Below are 17,147 nucleotides of genomic sequence, written 5' to 3' on the forward strand. Positions count from 1 at the left end.
GCGGCGTGCAGATCAGAATCGGAGCACTCACCACTCTCGCTTGTTAGTAAACGAATAAATACGTAAGAACCTGCAACGGCACGTACTGGCACTTTGAATGCGAGAGAGGCCGATAATTAGATATATAACTACTTAACAATATTCATTAAAAATTACAAGAATATTTATAAAAAAAAATAACAATTTTACTTACATGAGTTTCAGGGAATAAATTTTTGTTTGTAGCAATTTCTGCTGTGTGTTCTGTTTTGGCAATCCCTTTGAATACTCCAACAGTAGTCTGCCATCATGTGAGAATCCCATCTTCCTTGGTACCGATTTTCCATAGTTTTTAAGTCTCGATGAAATCTTTCACCTTGTTCATCGCTTACAGCACCTAAATTCTCGGGAAATCTATCAAGATGACTGTATAGGAAATGAAGCTTTATGCTCATGTTTCAAACTAGGTGCTGGAAATTTTCAAGCATTGTTTCCACTAGATCTTTGTAATTGCATGCTTTTTTTGTTTCCAAGAAAATTACTCGCAACCATTGTAAATGAAGTCTAGGCTTCTTTCTCAATTTCGTTCATAGAGTTGATGAAATTTGGGTTTCTCATTAAAGTTCTAATTTGCATTCCATCAAATACAGAAGCTTTAATTTTATCATAACTAAGTCGTGGAAATTTTTCACATATGTATTGGAAACAGTCACCTTGTAAATCTAAGGCTTTAACATACTGCTTCATAAGACCTAGTTTGATGTGTAGAGGTGGAAAAATGATTTTTTCTCTGTCGATTAAAGGTTGATTTATAACATTCTGTTCTCCAACAATTAAGGATATTCTAAGAGGCCAATGTTTTTGACTCCAGTGTTGGTTTCTAGCTCGACTATCCCAGAAGCATAGAAAACATGGAAACTTTGTATATCCTCTTTGAAAGCCAAGTAAAAAGTTCACCATTTTAAGATCCACACAGATGATCCAGTTATGGTCTGTATATTTTAATAACTTCAGAACCTTTTTAATGTCCTCATATGTTTCCTTTAAGTGGACTGAATAGCCAATAGGAATTGAGCCATATACATTCCCATTATGTAGTAGGACACACTTGAGACGTCTGCTTGAACTGTCGATAAATAAACGCCACTCATTTGGATGATATTGTACAACACTCATTTCAGTTAGTAAACCTGACACATTGTTACAGTAAACAAACCCACACTCGTGTTTAAAATATTGTACAAGATTACTTTCCCTGCTACGATAAAAAGTTATCTTCGTATTTTGCTCCAGTAAGTTTTTTTTTCATTTAATCTTGAAGCTAACAATTCCGATGATTCCTTTGATAGGGCCAAATCTCTTACTAAGTCATTCAATTCCACTTGAGTAAAACGTTGCGGTCCAGAACTATAAATTAAATTTTTATTGTCTAAATCAACATCTGGGTCTTGCTCCTCAAGAACATCTGGCATTTCCCGATCATGCTTGTTCTTAAGTAAAGGAAGTCCTTTATAAATTGGCATGGCTATTTCATTGGAATGAGCAACTGGCTGAATTGCTGAGTCAAGATTTGGATACACAATTTTTTTCTTATTCTTCTTATTATAACCAGAAGTCTGAACTAAACAAAAATAGCAATCATCAACGTGATTTTTCGGTTCACGCCAAATCATTGGAATGCCAAAAGCTAATTTTTGGTGTTTTCCCTTGCTCAACTGTTGTAAATTTTCTACACATGACTTACACACTTTATTTGGAGCCCATGAATTGTCCTGATCTGCAACTTTTACGTCAAAATATGTAAAGTACACTTTCTTAACGAAATCAGTGATATTTGTCCTTTGACTGGGAACAGTAAAGCTGCCACAAATGTAGCAGAAGGAATCTACACTATTGACACATTTTCAAGTAGTAGACATGATGTATTTTCTTCACTGCTAACTAACATGCAATTAACAAGACAAAAAAAAACCAGAGACTTTATTGAAACGTTATCAGCGCTCATCATGCTTTCACGATCGATTAACAATTGACTGATTTCGATTGTTCTTTGTCTGCTATGATGCATATAGCATTCATTTGTTTCAGGCAGTTGTCATCGCCTACTTTTCATCACCTAAATGTATTAGGTTGGTTATCGGCCTCTCTCGCATTCAAAGCGCCAGTACGTGCCGTTGCAGGTTCTTATGCATTTATTCGTTTACTAACAAGCGAGAGCGGTGAGTGCTCTGATTCTGATCTGTGCACCGCTTTGAATAATAGGCTATATCTTCGGGAATTTTTCAAATTTCTTGATAAAAAGTTAGGAGCAGATTTTTAAAAGTATATACTTTCAGAAAATAATATTAAAAAATCGCTTTTTTTGATCCTCTAAATAGTACTGCCTCCTTAAAACTATCAAAAACTTACAAATTAGCAAAAAGAAAATGCCGTAGAGGGAAAAACCTGACGTGATAGAGAAAAATGGGTTTGATATTTGAAATCAGTGCACCCAAATTAGTAAAAAAACAAGTGTCAGATCATAATTAGCAGGAAAAAAAATTTTTTTGTTGGCCAGTGTAATCTTTCTTGAATGAATTGCAACAAAATCTCTAACTGAAAGTTCTTAAATTCATTCCAAAAGGCATAGAGTCATTTTACATAAATCACAGTCCTTCACACTTCCTCCTATTACAAGTTTAAGATACACTCTTTTCGCACTGCTAGTCAATTCTCAAAAGGGGTTAGAACATGTGAAAGTACTTATCTACTCTTTATCAGTTTCTTTCCATCCCTCCTTCTTTGTTACGATTCTGACTATCTCAATTTTCTCGCCACATGGGATACATGTGCTCTCCTGAGCCGGGCGCTATTTTTCTGCTAAGGGTTTATATCAATGATCCTTCTCATTGATGGCCTACGTTCTTCGATCTTGCCGAACTCTGCTGAGGTGCCATGCCGGAACTTCTCGAAAGTCAGCTCTTAAACATAAGAGTTGAACTGCGATGAACACTTGTAGCACACGGAGAGAATGCAGGAACAAAAGAAACGGGGGGGGGGACTCAGTGTCGCTGGTTTTATACGCTCCCCATGGGCGCCACCTTTCCGAGTTTGAATTTCTCTTATTGTCCCGCCTATTGATCTCCGACTGGGTGACTTCACTGATCAACATACTGGACTCTCTATTTCCGAGAATGCATGCATCACGATATCTTCTCAGATGTGATGCCCATGGGTGCTTACGCTGCTCTTGTAGCATTAGGGCGATCTTTGCCCTATGTTGCTGAATAACTTGCATTCTTTCACTTGTAGAAAATCACTAATAATTTCTCTTATAACTGCCCCTTTTTGCTGACTTACATTTATACTTGACACACAGATACATTAATTTTCATTCACATAATTCAAAGTTTAATATACAAGATTTTGTTTACAAAAGGAAAACATAGTTATACAGTGCCAAAAGATAAGTATGCATATTTATTTTATGTTTACTGTTAGATTCTGGAATGGTGATGTCATTAAAAATGAGGTCGCCCGTTACAGATCTAACAATGCCATATAGGTTTCAAGACCAAGATAGCAAATTTTAGATCATTTAGTTCCTCAGGAGTGATAGTTTTTGGTTGGAGATCTATTAAAGCATTTGATCATAATGGCAATGCAGAAAATAATGATAAGAGTAGCAGGGCAAGTGATATGGATAAAAGGTAATTGACAGCATTCTGGATATTTGAAATTATGAAAATATAAAATTGATTAATTTCCTGAATGTTATGAATTTTGTTGAGATTTTTAATTAAATTAAAAAGATGCAGAAGAAACTTATTTTTCTCAATAACTTGAGTGGTTTTTTTTTTGTTCCAACTTCAAAAGACTTTGTGGTCAGCTTAAATTTTAATAAAATACAATAATTACTCAAGTACTTCCATATCCAAGTTAATAATGACTTGGATTGGAAAGATCTGAGTTTTAATTTAGTCAAGGATGAAAGAAACTTGCATGTCGATTTCATCCATGAGACTGGCTGACATCATGTGTCAGCCAGTCTCATGGATGTGGCAGTTTTTCTCTCCTTGAAATTCTCATACTTAGAGAATATTCATGACAACATAGAGATTGCCCACTTTATCACCAAAATTAAGTTTATAAGAAGAATGTTACTTTGGTTCCATTGGAGTTAATATATAAAGAAAAATAGGAATTGGAATTACTCTTTCACAAACATTGCTTAATGCAGTTTTAAATTGTATTTAGTTATTAAATTCTTCTAAACAGAATTTAAAATTATTGTTATATTGTTAGGGAGGCTTAAGGGTCAAAGCTATATAACTGAGAGGAGACCTCCACATAGCCTTCAAATGAATGCAGAGAATCGACCAAGGCTTCTGACTTAATGTTCATTTCTCACCTTCTCGTGGTGCACCCTGTTAGGTATCTACCTGGATACTGAACACATGAGGATCGGCTGGCAATTTGGGACTTAGCCGACCAAATTGTATTCTTATTGGCTTAATCCAAAATTTCAAATGATGGTACAACATGACAGAATTTCATGCTGGCTGGGGCGTTGCCTGTTTAAACAGGCTCCCGTTGTTTTCGCCAGGGAACCAGGGCGAACAGCCAAAAGTCAGCTACTAGAACAAATCCTAAAACTTACCCCAACTCAACATCACCAGAGTTCAAGATCGGTACTATCAACATAAGAAGCCTGAATGGCACAGAAATGGAGCTAGCTGAGGAATTGGATAAGTACCAGATCGACATAATAGGGGGTGACCAAAACAAAAAAAAGGCAAAAACTGGTGAGATCTTTCTGAGCAATCTATACAAAATGTTATATTCAGGCAATGACAATCAAGGAAAAGGAGTAACCATAGTATTCAACACTAAATATGAGGCTAATCTTCTTGAATGGCAGGTGGTCTCAAGTAGAGTGATCAGGACAAATATGAGAATGGGGAACTGGACAATGAGACTTATTTGTGCCTATGGTCCCATAGAAAGTTCTACTAAGGTAGAAGTAGAGGAATTTTTTGAGGCTTTAGAGAAAGCAACTGACACATGAAAAAGGAAAAGCTGGTGCTTGTTGGGGATCTGAATAGCAGAGTAGGAAATGATTGTCAGACATACAAAAATATTTTGGAAAAATTTGGAGAAAAGAGCAAAGCTAATAATGGCAAATACCTGTTGGATTTCTGCTCAGGACATGGACTGGTTATTACTAACATAATGTACACAAATTCACATGGATAGAAGAGGCAAGGAATAAGAAAAGTCTCATTGAATATGTTATTGTTGATAGTAATGTTTTCTCCCTGGTCTATCACACCAGAGTGTACAGAGGATTTGAAATTGGAAGTGATCACCATTTAGTCTTGAGCAAGATAAAATTGAATTTCATATTGAAAGGAAGACCATGTAAGAAAGTTTTAAAGAGAATAAAAGTTGAGCAGCTCTCAGATTTGCCACTGAATCTTCAAGGTTTGCCACTGGACCTTGGAGATTCAGTGGCAAACCTTGAAGAAAACCCTGATTGATTCAGCCAGAGAGGCATGTGGTGAGGTTGTCTGCAAGGATAAAAAAAATCAGAACTCCATGGCGGACACAGGAAGTTAAAGAGGCAATGAAGGAAAAGAAGACAGTATATCAAAAGTTCCTTGCAAATAAGTCAGCTTGTGCTCTTTGAAAATACAGAGACAAATGTAAGAAAGTCAAACACTGTGCAAAACTGACTAAACAAGAGTCATGGAAGGACTTTGGCAAGAACATAGAAAATAAATATTAAGAAGGTAGCAAGATATTCTGGAGGTTGTTGAAGAAGCTCAGAAATGGAGGAAAGAGTGCTGTAAAAGGAATTAGAGATGATAAAGGTGACATGAAAACAGTAGAAAAAGATATCCTTGTAGTATGGAGTAATTACTTTGAAAAACTGCTAAATGAAACAAGCAGTGATGACAGCACAGTGGTAAAAAACACTCACCAGGCATGCAGTCAGGTATACATATCCATACTTGAAGTAGAAAAAGCCTGAAATGCGGAAAGGCAGCAGGAGTAGATATATTCGACCAGAAATGCTCAAGCATAAATATCATACAGTGGCTGCACTTCATAGTTCAGAAGGCCTGGACAGAGGGACGAATTCCAGATGATTGGAGTAGAGCTCTCATAGTACCCATATATAAAAAGGGAAATAAAACTGAATGTGAGAATTACAGAGACATTTCATTACTGAGTGTTCCTGGTAAGATATATGCAAGTATACTTGAGAAACAGTTGAGAAGCTTGGTGAAGAAAAAGCTGGATTCATGTCAAATAGTGACTGTCAGAATCAGATTTTAACTTTATGACAGATAGTTGAGAAATCATGGGAATATAACAAAGATCTGTATTTAAGTTTTGTAGAACTAGAAAATGCATGTGATAAGGTGCCAAGAGAGAAGGCATTCCAAATGCTACAGTTATATGGTGTTAATGGGGCATTATATCAAGCAATATTTAGTCTGTGTTTGTAAGTCAGCAGTTAGAGTTGAAGGAAGTACAGGGAGATTGTTTAATTTTAAATCTGGTGTGAGACAAGGATGTACATTATCCCCTCTCTTATTCATTATCTATATGGATTACATTATGAAGGAAAGTGGTATTAAACCTGATATGATTGGAGGTGTTAATCTCAGGTCTTGGCTTTATGCGGATGTTATACTTTTAAATAAATCTGCTACAAGTATGTAATATCATCATCAAATTCCTGACATGTACCCTCAAGGGATGTACAGGATACGATAGTACTTCATGAAAAATTTACCTCATTACTAACTTCCTATCTACAATTTTCCTCCAAATCAGTCTGTTACTTGTCAAGACTCCAACATCATTATCAGATCTTGTATTTCTATCGTCTAAAGCACTTTGTACCGTATCAATCCACTTATATCTTGGTCTTCCTCTGGATATCGTTTTCCTGGCAGAGAACACTTGTTTTGCTAATCTTTCCTCGCCCATTCTGTTCAAGTGACCATATCACCTGAGATTAGCTCTGCTAACTCATTTTTGTTCTTGTTGAGAGGCTTATACGCTGGTTATACATGATAACTAAAAATTAAGGAATTGACAGCGTACACTAGAAATATAAATTAAATAAACTTTAATATATACTTTCCGATATTTCGGCAAACGTCACGTTGCCATCTTCTTGGGAACTTATTACAAAGACAAGTGCACACAAGTACTACATAACAGCAAATGAGAACAGAAGCTAGGAAGTTAACGTTTTCCTAAAGTCCTGGTGGGCTATATTGGTAGTTCTTGGGCTTTGGGCTGAAGTTCTTCTGATAAATGTTTCCCAAATTTAGGGCAGTCTCATGCATCCAAATTTGTTGAGGTTTGGCATGTTCCTAAGGGCTGAGGCTGATTCCATGAATAGTCTTTCATATTTGAACTTGCTGCGGTGTATTACTATGGCTTTCTTCCATCTTATTCTGTGGAGAGTATCCAGAGCATGGTCTGCAAGCCCAGATTGGCTATACTTGTGAAATCGGATGTAATCCTTGTGTTCTGAGATTCTGATATTTGCTGTTTGGCCAAAGTAGGACAGTTTACAGATGCAAGGGACCTGGTATACACCAGGTAGGTCTAGGGGAAGTGGTTGGTCTTTAGTGGAGCGGATAAGGGATGCCAATTTTCTATGTGGTCTGTAACAGGTGGTGAAGTCATGTTTTTTTAAGATTTTGTTGATTTTTTCCGAGGTGCCTCGGATGTAGGAATGGTGATGGATCTAGAGTAATATTTTTTGTGAAGGGGAGGGGGTGGTGGGTTGTGGATAACTGGGTTAAGTATTTTTTGAATTCTTTTTTTTTTGGGGGGGGGGGTAGCCATTGGCTAAGAAAGTGTCACGAATGTGATTTAGTTCAGTAGTTAGGGCTTGCTCATTAGAACAGATTATTTTTGCCCTGTTGAATAGTGTCTTAATAACTCCATATTGTTGTGAGGGGGGGGTGATGGGATTGCTGGTGAATGTATCTACCTGTATGGGTGGGTTTTCTAAACTGAGAAAACCAAGGTTCCATCAGGTTGGTGGGTGACTAGTGTGTCTAGGAAGGGGAGGTTATTGTTTGCCTCTTTTTCCAGGGTGAACTTGATTCTAGGGTGTTGGTTGTTTAAGTGTGTTAGGAAGGAGAGGAGTGAATCTGGGCCATGTGGCCAAATAGCGAACACATCATCAACGTAGCGAAGCCATATGGTAGGTTTTTGTGGGGCTGAGTTTAAGGCTTTCTCTTCAAAAGTCTCCATAAAGAAGTTAGCCAAGGGTGGGGAAAGTGGTGAACCCATGGCTGTCCCCTCTATTTGTTTGTAGAATTTTTCCTGCCAAACGAAATAGCCTGAGTTCATTGTAAACTGAAATAGGGCTGAGATATCAGGAGGAAATTTAGCTTGGATTAGCTCTAAGGATTCTTTGAGGGGGATATTCATGAATAAGGAGGAGACGTCAAAACTGACCATTATGTCATTATGTTGGAGTGTGAGGTTTTCTATACTAGCTTTGAAGTGGGCTGAGTTTTTTATGTGTAATGGTGTGTTGCCAGTATAGTGTGAGAGCGCTTTGGGTAAATGCTTGGCTAGTTTGTAAGTGGGGGAATCAGTGCCATCCACTATGGGACGTAATGGCACATTATCTTTATGTATTTTTGGGAGTCCATATATGCAGGGGGGGGGGTCTAGAGTTATAGGGTTTCAGTCTGTTGGTAATCTCCACAGGCCAAGAAGTGACCTTCTTAAGGAGCCTATGGAGTTTTCTAATTTGAGAGTTGGTGGGATTATATTCAATAGGGAGGTAAGTGTATCTATCTAATAGTAACGCCTTGAGCTTACCTCTGTAGTCATTAAGATTGAGTACCACAGTGGCGTTCCCCTTATCCGCTTTGGTGATCACTATTCGCTATTTGGCCACATGGCCCAGATTCACTCCTCTCCTTCCTAACACACTTAAACAACCAACACCCTGGAAAAAGAGGCAAACAATAACCTCTCCTTCCTAGACACACTAGTCACCCGCCAACCTGATGGAACCTTGGTTTTCTCAGTTTATAGAAAACCCACCCATACAGGTAGATACATTCACCAACAATCCCATCACCCCCTCACAACAATATGGAGTTATTAAGACACTATTCAACAGGGCAAAAATAATCTGTTCTAATGAGCAAGCCCTAACTACTGAACTAAATCACATTTGTGACACTTTCTTAGCCAATGGCTACCCCCCCCCCCCCAAAAAAAAAAAAGAATCCAAAAAATACTTAACCCAGTTATCCACAACCCACCACCCCCTCCCCTTCACAAAAAAGATTACTCTAGATCCATCACCATTCCCTACATCCGAGGCACCTCGGAAAAAATCAACAAAATCTTAAAAAAACATGACTTGACCACCTGTTACAGACCACATAGAAAATTGGCATCCCTTATCTGCTCCACTAAAGACCAACCACTTCCCCTAGACCTACCTGGTGTATACCAGGTCCCTTGCATCTGTAAACTGTCCTACTTTGGCCAAACAGACAGGACAGCAAATATCAGAATCTCAGAACACAAGGATTACATCCGATTTCACAAGTACAGCCACTCTGGGCTTGCAGACCACGTTCTGGATACTCTCCACAGAATAAGATGGAAGAAAGCCACAGTAATACACCGCAGCAAGTTCAAATGTGAAAGACTATTCATGAAATCAGCCTCAGCCCTTAGGAACATGCCAAACCTCAACAAATTTGGATGCACGAGACTGCCCCAAATTTGGGAAACATTTATCAGAAGAACTTCAGCCCAAAGCCCAAGAACTACCAATATAGCCCACCAGGGGGCACCATCAGGACTTTAGGAAAACGTTAACTTCCTAGCTTCTGTTCTCATTTGCTGTTATGTAGTACTTGTGTGTGCACCTGTCTTTGTAATAAGTTCCCAAGAAGATGGCAACGTGATGTTTGCCGAAATATCAGAAAGTATATATTGAAGTTTATTTAATTTATATTTCTAGTGTACGCTGTCAATTCCTTAATTTTTAGTTAACTCATTTTTGGATTTTGACAATGTCAAGTTCTTTCCTAATATCCTCGTTTTTAATATGATATTGCCATTGATGCCATCTGCTCATGCCTCTCATCTTTCTCAGGACTCTCAGATCCATAAATTAGAACTGTTTGAACATTGTCTTGTATACTGCTAATTTAGTGTTCTGACTAATTTCTCTCTTATTCCATATGAATTTATTCAATTCACATCCTACAATACCAGCTTTGTTGATTCTGTTGTCTATTGCCATATTTAATTTACCATCTTCACTAAAAATCGTGCCTAAGTAGCTGAAATGTTTTACTTGTTCCACAGGTTCCCTGTTCACAACGCAGTTGACATTTTCAACAATTCTACCTATTTTCATTGTCTTTGTCTTTTTAATGCTTACCTTCATACCATATCTATTACAGTAGTTATTCAATTTAGTCAGGGAATCTTGCAAACTTGTAGTGGATTTATTTATTTATAACATCATCCGCATAAAGCAAAGAGCTGACATTAACATCTCCAATTCTGATATCATGTTTAATACCACTTTCCCTCATAATGTGATCCATATAGATAATGAATAACAGAGGAAATGATGTACATCTTTGTCTCACACCAGATTTAACATTAAACCATCTTCCTGTACTTCCTTCGATTCTAACTGCTGACTTACAACTCAAATAAAGACTAAGTATTGCTTGATATAATGCCCCATTGACACCATATAACTGTAGTGTTTTCAATAGCTTCTTTTTTGACACCTTGTCATATGCCTTTTTCAAATCGACAAAACTTAAATACAGATCTTTGTTATATTAATATGCTTTCTCAACTATTTGTTGTAAAGTGAAGATCTGATCCTGACAGCCTTTATTTGGCCTGAATCCAGCTTGTTCTTCACCAAGCTTTTCTTCCACAAATCTTCTCAACCGTTTCTCAAGTATACTTGCATAGATCTTGCCAGGAACCCTCAGTAGGGAAATACCTCTGTAATTCTCACATTCAGTTTTATTTCCCTTTTTATATATGGGTACTATTAGAGCTCTACTCCAATCATCGGGAATTCGTCCTTCTGTCCAGGCTTTCTGAACTATGCAGTGCAGCCACTGTAAGACTTTTATACCACCATACTTCAGCATTTCTGGTCGAATATCATCTACTCCTGCTGCCTTTCCACATTTCAAGCCTTTGATGGCTTTTTCTACTTCAAGTATGGATATGTATTCCTGACTGTATGCCTGGTCAGTGTTTTTTACCATTGTGCTATCACTGATTGTTTCATTTAGCAATTTTCGAAGTAATTACTCCATACTTAAAGGATATCTTTTTCTCCTGTTTTCATGTCATCTTTGTCATCTCTAACTCCTTTTACAGCACTCTTTCCTCAATTTCTAAGCTTCTTCAACAACCTCCAGAATATCATACCACCTTCTTGATATTTAATTTCTATGTTCTTGCCAGAGTTCCTCCCAAGACTTTTGTTTAGATAGTTTTACATTGTTTTGCTTTCTTACATTTGTCTCTGTATTCTCTAAGAGCATAAGCTGACTTATTTGACAGGAACTTTTGATATGCTTTCTTCTTTTCCTTCACTATCTCTTCAACTTTCTGTGTCCACCATGGAGTTCTGATTTTTCTATCCTGACAACCTCACCACATGCCTCTCTGGGTGAATCAATCAGGGTTTTCTTCAAGGCTTGCCACTGAATCTCCAAGGTTTAGTTCCTGTTCTCAAACTCTTTCATTTTTTCTTCAATAATCTTTGTGTGTTTTAATCTACGGTTCACATCTGAGAGCTGCTCAACTTTTATTCGCTTTAAAAGTTTCTTACATGTTCTTCTTTTCAATATGAAATTCAATTTTATCCTGCTGAAGACTAAATAGTGATCGCTTCCAATTTCAGATCCTCTGTACACTCTGGTGTCCTGTACCAGGGAGAAAACATCATTATCGATAATAACATAGTCAATGAGACTTTTCTTATTCCTTGCCTCTTCTCTCCATGTGAATTTGTGCACATTTTTATGTAGGAACATGGTGTTAGTAATAACCAGTCTATGTCATATCAATTTCTCTATGAGCAGAAATCCAACAGATATTTGTCATTATTATTAGCTTTGCTCTTTTCTCCAAATTTTCCCAAAATATTTTTGTATGTCTCACAATCATTTCCTACTCTGCTATTTAGATCCCCAACAAGGACCATATTTTTCTTTTTCATTGTGTCAGTTGCTTTTTCTAAAGCATCAAAAAATTCCTCCGCTTCTACCTTACTAGAGCCGTCTGTGGGACCATAGGCACAAATAAGTCTCATTGTCCAATTCCCCCTTTGGATATTTGCCCATATCGCTCTACTTGAGACTGCCTGCCATTCAAGAAGATTAGCCTTGTATTTTGTGTTGAATAATATGGCTACTCCTTCTTTTCCTGAGTATAACATTTTGTATTTATTGCTCAGAAAGATCTTACCAGTTTTTGTCTTTTTTGTTTCAGTCACTGCTATTATGTCGATCTGGTACTTATCCACTTCCTCGGCTAGCTCCATTTTTTTTTTTTTTTTGATTATCTTTGCATTACATGAAATTATTTTAGTTTTCATATTAGTGATAGTTTATATTATTTTTCTTTAGCCTATAGAAGAACTTGAAAAGAAATTATTGAAGGGTCAGGTTATGCAAGGAAATCAAACAGCAGAGGAAGTCTATGCAAAGTTAGAAAAAGAAGGAAAATTAGATAGGTGTGTCTTTTTATTTTGAAGTAAATATATAAATGTGACTTTGGTAATCTGAAACTGTTTAAAACTTACTATATGGAATAACAAGTAAGTCCACAAGTTACCTTTTGTTGAAAATTGATACTGAAATATATAGTGTATATGACAGAGATTGAAAAGACAGCAGAAAATTTAAATTATAATAAAAATAAGCTGGGATAAAATTGTTTTTGTGGAAAACGCTGAATGTTTGTGATATCCTGCAACACACCAAGGTTTAATTTAATTACGATTATTTGAAAGTTATGATTTCTAATATAAAACTAGCCTTTGGTAATGCTATTTCATCATCAATTTTTATTCAGCATGATTGTTTTGTTTAGTGTGTGAAATTACAAATCAGTGCATATGATTTTGCAAATACAACCAATCTTTTTTTAAGAACAGCTAGTATGATTGAAACCATATGACTAAAGTAGGTTTTTTTTCTGCTTGCATTATTTCTTAAAGCACTAAGATTCTAAATCACTTTACATCTAGTCTTTAGATGGCTTCTTCAGACTTCCAGTTTTCTAGAAGTTCTGTGAGTGGTCATTTAGAGAATAATTTATTATCTTTATTTTTTAATGCGATGTTTCTTTATATGTAATGAATTACACGCACGCACACACGGTTTTAGATAAATCAATGTTAACTATTTAATTGCACTGCTTTTGTAGATGTTGGTCTTTTTACTTTCTGTATTTTATGTGGTGATCACAATTTATTGGTTATAAGCTTAGCAGATTGAAAGTGAATGCATTTATTTTAATTTTTTCCCCCCCCAAAAGCAAACAAGATTTTAGGCTTGGATCTTTCAAGGACTTTATTATGCTGTCTTTTTTGAGACCTATTCATATAGGTCTCATATGGATGTAGTAAGCTATTTCCCTCTGCCCACAAAAACAGACAAGTCAGCTGACAGATATAAAACTTCCTCTCATTAGTTGCATTGATATAATCCTAAAAGCAACAGCATGGCATCTTCTTGGTGCTGTCTCACTGACTTATTCAAGTGATTAAGTTTCAGATCTGATTCCAGCTGGAAATGGCCAAAAAAGAATAGTTACGGATAGCCCTTAGTATGGCAATTTTACAGTAAGATGGTCTCATATCGCATAACCTTCACACCAAGTTTTGTGAAGGTTGGCTCATTGATTTAAGTTATTGTTTTGTGTGTCTGTGTATAGGCAGAGAATGTAATGATCTGATAAGCTTGTTTTCCTGCTGACAGCAGACTAGTTGAAAAGCATATGTTTAATTACACTAATATTAGCATTTATGTCTATTATGTATTTACTTTTGTAAATATTTTATTGATGCTTCTTTGATTTCTTTCCCAGTGATTTCGAGGGAATTAGTTAAAGTGATTTTGGCTCATATTAACCCTAGCCACTTGCTGGGTAAGTAATGGTGTCAGGTACTGCATATTATGTCTGCAGACTTGTATTCATGGATTCATTTGGCTGCAGGAGGAAAAATCCTGCAATCTTGAGACTGGCTAATTCACCTTCAGCTGAAAGCTTAAGTATAAAAGATATTTTATGAAGGTTATTGGCCCTTATTTAGAAACTATTTAATGTATGACAGTCTTAATTGATTCTTTCAGCCTGCTGTATTTTATTTCCATTTCTTTGTTAATTCCATAATATTCATTGAAAGGTTGGAAACTATAGTCATATGAATGGTTTAAGTCTGAAATTCAGATCCATATTAACATTAGGTTTCAATAGCTGAGTCCAATTTGCATATCACTATTAAATAACTACAAAGAGAATTTTGTAGTTACTTACATCTGGAATATTATTATTATATCATACCTCCAGGGAGTCCAAAGACTCATCGAAGGAGGGCACCCACTCCACAACTCTGTCTCAGTCACTCAATCCATCAACTACAGCTAACCACATCACCTACACGCGGGATTCGAACCTGCAGCCTTTTGGCTGGAGAGTGGATACGCTAACCACTCAGCCAATCAGCAACTACTATAAATAGTAGTTGCTGGTTCATTTGAAGCTCGAGGGACTTCAAGTTATCAGCTCTGAATCAAAAAAAAATTTTAAAAAAATCAGATTATTATTGTTATTATTATTTGACCTTCAGGAATGACTCATCGAGGGAGGCCATACATCACCCACACCAGCTGTCATACCTTTTCTTAAACTCATTCACACTAGATGCATTCACTATTTTTATAAAAAATTGTTCCACTCAAGTGTAGCTCTACGAGAGAAAAATCTAGTTCTTATCCCTGTTTAAACTGCACAAAAACTCAACTTTCACAGATTGTTCTCTCTGCACCTTCCTTATAATGAGAAACATTATGGGATATCAACCGATATCCCATAATGTCTTCACAAAAGTTTAGCATATACCATACCCATTATATCATTAATATATATATATATATATATATATATATATATATATATATACACCTTTACTGGCAGATACATTCATCAAAAGTCTGCTCATCACACCTCAAAAAAATTGGTGTCATCAAGTCTTTAATTAATAGAGCACATAACATATGCTTCTCTCCCTCAAGCTTATTACAACAAGAACTTCTTACTTTCAAAATTTTAATGGAATTTAATGGTTGCAACCCTCATTAAATCCAACAGATAATTGACTCCTATCTTCCAATCCCATATTTTTGGTATATCTCTGAACCTATTGGTAGAATTTTGAAGAAGTATCATTTTATTCCCACATTTTTCTATCAACAAAATTTTTCATCTGTTACCATCTACAAAAGACAAGCTGTCACCTCTATTGTTAGCTGGTGTTTACCAGATACCTTGTGAATGTAATTTGACATACTTTGGGCAGACAGGCAGTTCTGTGGGGAAAAAAAAGAATTAATGAGTATTATAATCAGTAAATTAAAAATCATTAAAATCAGTATTATATTAAATATATGAAACCTCAGAAATTTGGTCTGGCACAACATATAGTATTGATGCTAAACACAGTATCCATTGAGATGAAGCTCATCTTCTCAATAGAAGCAGTTTTAAATATGAGTGCCTTTTCAAAGAAAGTTGCGAAGCCCTACATCGGCCAAACCTGAATCTGAATGATGGTCTCTCTCTTCCAGAAGGTTTGGGAGATTCACATTTTATGTACCCATCAAAAATAGTTTTTAATATTAATTTCTAGCATGTGGCAACCGTTTTTTAATTGATAAACCAATTGTTGTATGTACATTGTATTCTCATTTCTTTGATTTGCTTGTTTCTACACCCTTATGATGTACTGTTATTTTCAGTACAAAATATCTGTACTTTCATTTTATTGAAGTTAATTACTGTGGTTATTGTATAAGTTGTTGTTTATTACAAGTTGCACAGTATTATAGTCAAGGGAACACTAGGATTATTCACAAGGTACAAGGGTTGGTCTGAAAATAATGCATCCATTGTGATAGCTCCCTACCCAAAAGAGATACCAGTGAAATAAAAGAAAACAAAAAAAATAGTTTGAAGTCTATTTTATTTTCATATTCATTTCTCAAGATAATCTCTCTCTCTCTCTCTCTTCCCCCCTTTTTTGATACATTTTCACCACCCCATTGTTATGGGGTGGTGAAAATCATCAAAGTCATCATTGCAAAGCTCTTTATTTTGTTTACTGCCCTCTCCTTTGATTTGTTCATTTTCAAAATGAACACATCAGTGAGATGTCTTCATTTAAGAAACTTAAGAAATAAACTGACTTCTAACCTGTAGTCCGGACTTGGCTCCATCAGATATTCCACAACTTCAAATCCAGTGTCTTAATAGTTCTTGAAGTTGAATGCACTCCTGTTGTAAAAGCAGTATGCTGTTCCTCAGTACAAACATGATTTAATTTATTATCCCTTTCATCTTATAGTTTGAATGAGTTGATTTTGCTGTCCCAAAAGACAGCATGCTTTCTGGATGAAGGTTGGGTTTGAGGTTTGAACTCTTTTTTTTTTTTCTCTTGGTGAGGTAGTGAAACAATATTTTATATATTGAATCTACTGATCTCAGATTTTCCCTTATCTGCTCGGTTTCTGCCTATGAAAATCATCATTTGAGGTTTTGGGTGCCTACTTCATAACCAATATTAATTCCAACTTTGTCATTGCTATTTTCTGTTCTTTATTGATGTATGTCAGTCAGACTTGCAGTTGCTTTACCATAAAAACTTTGAAATCACTGTTAAAATTCAATAGCACTCCTGTCAAAAATTTGATATCATAGAACATTGTTTAACACATTTTGACAAACTTGTGAAAGGCTCGTTCATTTGTACACAGTAACATGAAAATTAAGACATTGATCATACACTACTGCATACTAAACTTTAGTGGATGGATGAAGGAACAAAACAAGTCTAGACATGTTTC

General features: G+C 36.1%; 1 protein-coding gene across 1 annotated transcript in view; it reads left to right on the forward strand.

Moving 5' to 3' along the window:
* Positions 1-17,147, forward strand: part of Gpdh1 (Glycerol-3-phosphate dehydrogenase 1) — a 98,999-nt gene that overhangs the window by 72,888 nt on the left and 8,964 nt on the right. The window contains exon 8 of the mRNA XM_090414081.1: positions 12,648-12,754. Coding sequence (XP_090270207.1) covers positions 12,648-12,754 — 107 coding nt within the window. The remainder of the gene's footprint in view (positions 1-12,647; positions 12,755-17,147) is intronic.

The sequence above is a fragment of the Typopeltis vanoorti genome, chromosome 24, assembly GCF_054136105.1.
Source record: "Typopeltis vanoorti isolate ZY-2024b chromosome 24, IOZ_Tvanoo_1.0, whole genome shotgun sequence".
Taxonomy (NCBI): domain Eukaryota; kingdom Metazoa; phylum Arthropoda; class Arachnida; order Uropygi; family Thelyphonidae; genus Typopeltis; species Typopeltis vanoorti.